Consider the following 7,438-nt stretch of genomic DNA (forward strand, 5'->3'; position numbering starts at 1 on the left):
CACAAAATCGAGATGGTATTCAAAGGTACTTAATAATTATGTAATAGGTAATTGCTTCGATACTATTATACCGACATTAGAATTTATTCTAACAAAACCGAGATGGGGCAAATAAGGAATGACTTATTCACATGATTATTAAGAAAGTAAGTTGTAACTGGAATATTCTTGAAACCATTATACCGTCGTTGGAATTTATTTCAACAAAGCCGAGATGGCGAACAAAGAATAAAGTCGAGTTCTCTTACTTAAGCAAACAAAAAGAACATAACGAAAAAGAGAGTATTAATCTTTCAACAAATTGACACTACTGTCAGGACGATTTGTTGAGAGGAGAAAATTCCCAAATAAAAATAAACACTGAATAACGCTTTCAACACATTGGCGCCGTTGCTGGGGAATTGCGTTAATAGTAAAACATTTCATATTTATGTGACATTAATCAAATAATTGTGCATAACATTTTATTTCTCTTTTTTATAAATTTATTTTTCCTTTTGCACATCTTTATTTTTATGTTTTGTACATATAAAAAAAACTCAAAAAACAAATATAAAAAAAGTGAATTAGTGGAGTGAAAACCCACTAGTTAAGAAACCTTTTATTGTTGTTATAAATTTTTTAGGAGATGTGGAGGTACCCCTCATCAACATTTTCAAAAGAACAACATAAAAGGGATTGAAATAAACAAGGATTTGTGGCTGGACATTTTCTTCAAAGGGAAGCCACTTGAATCCTTAAAGGTTAAGTATATACCATGTACTTTTTGATGATGATACTTTATCTTGTGGTACTTTAACCAAACATCTCTGTCAACATGCCTTAGTAAATGATTTTGAATTGTCAAATTAATTTTTAAAACTAAGAGCATGCTTGTTACATTTGTGCCAAAATATGAATTTTTCCGAACTTGAGAACTCCTAAAAAGTGTGTTATTTGGTTCACCATTTAACAAAATAAATTCATGAAATTTTGAATGGATTTATTTATGGATGTTTGGTATGATAAAATGTGTTTTGAAGTTCCATAAATTCTATTTGAACTTCCATTTTATCACTTGGATTTGAAATATGATTGAAAATTTTTCTAAACATCAATTTTCATGAAAAAAACATGTTGTTTGGTTGTAATTCTCTCAATCAAATTTAATTCATGAACTTAGTGTCTTAGGAAATTATAAATTCATGTGAATTGTTAGACTAACCTCAAAGCAAAAGAAAATTGCAAGTTCGAAATGATTTACAGGAAAACAAGTCCAAACAATCAGACAAAAAATGAGAAGTTGATGACACCACTATCTAGGAGAGGATAGTGAAAACAAGGAGAATGAAATTTTGTGTTCTCCTAAAAATGGTGGTTAGTTTTAATTTTCTTTTTCATTCTAACAAAATATAATACAAACTTCCTAAACTTAAAAGGAATCATGCATAAGTTTTGATCTTGTACAAAACTAATTTTTTCAAAGCCAAGTGGTTGTTATTTTACTTTTTGTTTGGGGACAAACAAAAGTTTTAAGTTGGGGGGAGTTTGATAAGTATTTTTAGTTTATGTTAAACAAAATTTTTTAAATCACATCAAGAAAAGCCCAAAAATTTTTAAGGCTTGAGGACAAGCCTTCATTTAAAAAGGGGGGACAAGACTTGATGTAATTTAAAAAAATTTCTTTTTTACTAAATTGTGTAAATATATAGAAAGTAAATTTGTTTGTTCAAAAAACTCAAAACATTTCAAAACCAAAAACAAAATGGCTATAACAAATTTTTTGAAGCATGATCACATGATTAGAAATGTTAAGCATACTTTAAATTAAGCTTTGATTAAGCAAAATGAGATGTATGCTAAACTTTTGTGAAAAAAATCTCATAATGTCATAACTTGAAAAACATTTTGCAAATTGAAAATCAATTTTATGTACAAGTTCTTTGCAAATATTTTTGTATTAAAAAGTGTGAATCCCAACCTTGTGAGGGAGTATAAGCCAAACACAATACTTATGTGAGCTTAGTGAGAAACTTTTTGATTTTTGAAAATCAATTTTATGTACAAGTTCTTTGCAAATATTTTTGTATTAAAAAGTGTGAATCCCAACCTTGTGAGGGGGTGTAAGCCAAACACAATACTTATGTGAGCTTATTGAGAAACTTTTTGATTTTGCACAATTGATTTTGTTCGAATCTTTCTTTACTTGGTTGCACATAGTTTGATAGGATATGATCAAGGCAAGTTCTGTCACTTAGAATGAGCCACTTGACCAAAAATGACCAACCAAAAATAGGAATACCCTTTGTTAACCCCTTTGAGCCTAAAAATAAAAATTTATTTTCAAAATCAACCCTTGATCCTAATATGGAAAAACAAAAATAATCTCCTATACTTTAGTATATTTTCCAAGTTTAGCATGCTTTTCTTAAGATCTTACATTCATCACTCATTCAATATTAGAGTCACCAATGGTTAGGGCGTGACAACAAATTCTCAATCTCTTTACAAATCAAAAAGTAAAGTAAAAGCTCCAAAATAAAAAGGAATGAAAAGAGATTGAGAAAATTAAAGAGGAGTACACAAAAAAGGTCAAGAAAAAGAATGAGGGAAGGAAAAATGGAAAAAAGTTGAAAGGAGTATTTGTTTTTAATGAATTTGTCTCCTCAAGAATTTGTTAATATTTAGTTTTATGTTTATTGTTACTTGTTTATATTCACTTTAAACTAAAACCCATCAAAATATGTTTAAACCATTATTTGTGCTTTGACATGTTTACTTGATTTATTTTACTAGGCAATTCCTTGTGATTCGACACAACTCTATATTATACTACAATTGAATCTTGAAAGAGGTGTAAATTGTAAAATAGTAAAGTGTTATTAATAAATTTATTTGTTGAAAATACCTTTTAATATATAAAAGTGATGAAACTAACTTACTAACTTTTATTTATTGTTATTTACTTTCCTCATTTTATTTATTCTTTAATACCAACCTTCCTTAAGGAAGAAGTTTGGTTTGTTAATAAAATGAACCCGAAAGAGAGTAAATAAATAAAAGGTCACTAAATTTATTATTCTTTTGTTCTTTATTTATTTATATCTAACAACTAATTATTCATCACTTTTATATATTAGAATACCATTAAACCGATGTTAGAATTTATTCCACAAAATCGAGATGATATTCAAAGGTACTTAATAATTATGTAATAGGTAATTGCTTCGATACCATTATACCGACGTTAGAATTTATTCTAACAAAGCCGAGATGGAGCAAAGAAGGAATGACTTATTCACATAATTATTAAGAAAGTAAGTTGTAACCGAAATATTCTTGTGTAGAATTAGCCATGTCTATCATAAAAATTAGATACAATGCTAGCATGAAGGTACACAAAATATTTAGCACACCCATTGTATGATTAATGATAATTTTATGGCTTACAGTTTTATAACTTAAGTAGATTTAAACCAGATACTAAATGAGCTGAGATTCTCTCCAATACTATTGAAGAGTCGAGCCCATTAGATTTTATAACTTAACATATTTAAGTCATATACTAAATGGGTTGAAATTCTCTCTATTAGTATAATATAAGTCACACCATCTCCATCTATTATGTGACACAATATCTCTCCAATACTGCACTTTTTTTTGGTACCGGAGAGGATATGAATTCATTTAAACTACTACTAGTATATAATTACATTTAATTAGTGCAGACCACCATATTTTGAAGATATTTACTTTAGTTTTTACAAAATTCCATGTATTTACTTCATCTAAAAAATTAAAAAAACTAAATTAGTATTCACATCTTTAATGTGAGTCAAATTAGTCTTTAATAGAGATTAAAGTATTTCAAAGATTAGTCAAAAAAAGCTAAAATGCACTAATTTGATACACATTCGATATATTTAAAGATTATTTTGGCTTTTCAAAATTTTAGGGACAAAATTGATATACCTAGAAAATATAGTGCCTTTACCCCATAAGCAAATATTTCTGATAATTAATTATGAGTTGAAAATAGGTACATATCCTATTAAGTTCTTTCCTTTAAAAAAGTTATCTCAATTAATTGGAGAAATTACAATGAGTTCTGTAAGATATAACTTCCGCTTGATATTCCTCTGGTTTAATTTTTTTTGAACAAACAAGCCTATTCATTTACAATTTTGGGTAATGAACTAATCACTTTTGTGCTGCTTGACTGTCATTTACAATAAATATTGTTCAGATGAATCAAATCATTGACCTTTTAGAGTCATCTTTAAGATTTAGTAAAATCTTATACTACTGGATCAGTATCTTATTAGTATTCTTCTAGTTTAAATAACTACATTGTAGAGATAATAATTCAATGTTAGGAAAGGGCATCACAACTCAAATCTCAAGGAAGTATATTGCTATTTTTCCTAATTTCTTTTTAAATTTACTAGTGAGAATATATTTAATGCTATGTTTGGTTTAGAAGTGAAATGATAAAAAATAATATAAAAAAAATATTTTGGATAGAGAGAAAATTGTGAGAAATAGAGTAAATCTAATAAGTTGTGTAGTAGAAGTGATATACAAAATAATTTAAAGAGAACAAAATGAAGTTTTTTCTTACTAGACAATAACATCCATAAAAACAAAATAAAATAAGGATATTTTAGTAAATATATATGTTTTTCCTCCTCCACCATATTTTCTAACAAAAGTTGGTGGATTCCACCATGTATGATCCATTTCTCATTTAATTATCTTCTACCAAAGTACAAAAATACACACTTTCCAAATGAAGTTTTTTCTTACGAAACAATTAGATCCATAAAAAACAAAATAAAATAAGGATACTCTATTAAATGTATATATTTTCACTCCTCCACCATATTTTCTAATAAAAGTTGGTGAAACCCACCATGTTTTGTCTATTTCTCATCTAATTCTCTTCTATCAAGTGCAAAAATTTACACTTTCTTCTCTAACCATGCCCCCTTTCTTCTGCCCACACTCTTATAAGAATGAATATTTTTTGTTCCACAAAAGTGTACCAATTTTTGTGATTCTACTTTCTTCTGCTAACTCTTCCAACGACATTTTTTCTATCCACAAGACTCGAACCCGGGTTCTTGTTTAAGGGGAATCAAGCATGTACCATTTGAACCAACGTCCGTTGGTCTCGTTTGTATTCTACTTTGATATGCAGTCAAAGTTATTATAATTAATTGAGGATTGAGAAAGTAAATTCCATTTCAACAACAATGAAAAAAGAATTTATGAGATTTTTTCCTGAGCAATTAGTAAGAATTGTTCTCGATAATTACCAATAACTTTTCCCATTATTCATGATAGTAGCAGGTTTTTCTCCTTGATTGTTGTGCTTTCAGAACTTCATCCCACTTGTTATTCCTCAAGATAGAAGATTTGGAAAAAAAATCCACAAGCTGCTACACAACTAGAAATTAGATTCCTACTCAAAAGAGTACACAACACAAACAACCTAAATTATGTCTTGTTTATATGATCGATTCTCCAAGATAAATAATCGCTTCTTTATATGTCTTGTTTGAATCTAATTAACATGTTCACTAGTTTTGATATGACAAAATTGATTGAATTTGCAAAATTTTATTCACATGGTTTTTGTTTAATTTATTTGGTGATGATTGATAATCAATTTGAGACTTGCATCGTTGATATGCATAATTGTTTTGAATTTGCTTATTTGAAAGGAATGAATAATATTTTTGATAAGATGATTGAAAATAAAAGACATATTATTTACCTATTAGTTTAACTCCATATAAAGTTAGGAATGATTTTACTTATTGACTCAATAACATCAGAAAGTGTCTTTTCAACTTGAAATAGTTGATCATTTCAGAATATAAAATCACGTAAATATTAATTATAAAGTATCTAATCTATTTGATTATATATTTATATTTTATAGTCTTCACATTAATGTTTTCATCCTTCTGATAATTTTTGTTATTTTTATTTTTAATTTTAATGTAGGTTGCTTTCGGTCTTAGCTCAGCCACCTGAATGACAATTACATGTAGGATTCATGTTAAATCTAAACTTGCATCACGAGAAGTAACAAAAACAGAATTATTTTTGTTCTAGATGCAAACAATCATGAGCCACCACTTGAACCAACTCAAGCTAATTAAAAAACCACAGAATTATATAAACCAAACACTGTAATGCTCCATATTAAGTTCCAATTATTTGCAACACTGCATAGAAAGTCATAAAAGCTAAAGAGAAAATTATAACCGAAGTGCCAAGCTTTAAGCCATAATTCTCAATAACTGCAACTCCTTAACACATTCATTTCCATCATTCTTCATCCACGCCCTCAAAAGCCCATGCACGGGTTTTACGAATTTCCTTCTCTTCTGCAGTAGTATAATCATTCACAACCCCAAAGAAATTCCTCACAAACTTAACGCTCTTGTCCTGAATCAAATCAGCCACCGCCTGGCACAGAAAATCAAGAACATCCTTAACGTTCAGGTAATTAGCAGCGAGGAGCAACTCCTTCAACTGTTCGTGGTCCAGCTCCTTGACGAATTCTTCATCGAACTTTTTCGCGGCCACCTTACGGTCGACGGCGACGGCCTTGCCGTTGTGGTGGTAGTTGAGGTAGTCGATGATTTTGGTGAGCTGGAAAGAGGTTACGTTCGGGAGAGGTATGACGGTGGTGGTGGCGACGAAGGAATCGTCTTCGACGAAGGATTGAATTGTTTGCATTTGCTTCGCAATCGCCGGTGATACCTCGAAGACGTCGCCGTCACAAGTCTTCAGCGATATTGTTATCTTCCGTTTTGGTGCGTCAGCCATTGATGATGTTGAAGAGAGGGAAAAATCTCAGAGAGAGAGAGAGATGAAAACGGAGAAGAGAGACTAGAAGTTGAGGTTATTTTTTGAAGGGGTGATGTGCTGCTTTTATAGATAGAAGACATGGGACGCGACCCAAGGGGTGTGAAGCTAAACTAATTATATATGCATATTAATATCTTTTATCAATCTATACTACTTAAATTCAATACCCGAAAAAATATTAATTTTTTATCCAAAAAATATGAGGAGATACCATTGGTACTATATAAAAAAAGTCAAAACCCATTATAACCACTCCACTATTTTGTAATTTGTAATTCACTATTTTACCTCAATTATCTCCTATTTTCTACCAAAAAAATATAAAACAAATATGTATATGTAAAAATCTAAATTATAAATACCTAAGAATGAATAATATTTACTTCAATCATCAAAGTAGTTTCAACTTCTAAAAAAACTACATGTAACTTCCTTATTAAAAAAACATTTAATTAATTAATACAACTTCCATAATTAAAAACCACGTGTAACCTTCTACATAACTTTCTTATTCTCTTTCCACCATTCTTATTTTTTCCACCCAAAAAAGAAAGCCACTGATTTATCCTCAAGG

General features: G+C 29.4%; 1 protein-coding gene across 1 annotated transcript; it reads right to left on the minus strand.

The window, feature by feature from the left end:
- Positions 6,113–6,906, minus strand: LOC109360100 (SKP1-like protein 14). The gene has a single exon (XM_019604836.1). It carries the CDS (start codon positions 6,820–6,822, stop codon positions 6,319–6,321), a length of 504 nt encoding a protein of 167 aa, XP_019460381.1. The 5' UTR covers positions 6,823–6,906; the 3' UTR covers positions 6,113–6,318.

Source organism: Lupinus angustifolius, chromosome LG11 (genome assembly GCF_001865875.1).
Source record: "Lupinus angustifolius cultivar Tanjil chromosome LG11, LupAngTanjil_v1.0, whole genome shotgun sequence".
Lineage (NCBI taxonomy): Eukaryota > Viridiplantae > Streptophyta > Magnoliopsida > Fabales > Fabaceae > Lupinus > Lupinus angustifolius.

Coding starts and splice junctions, on each gene's coding strand:
- LOC109360100 (XM_019604836.1), bottom strand. CDS start 6,822: ATGGCTGACGCACCAAAACGGAAGATAACAATATCGCTGAAGACTTGT.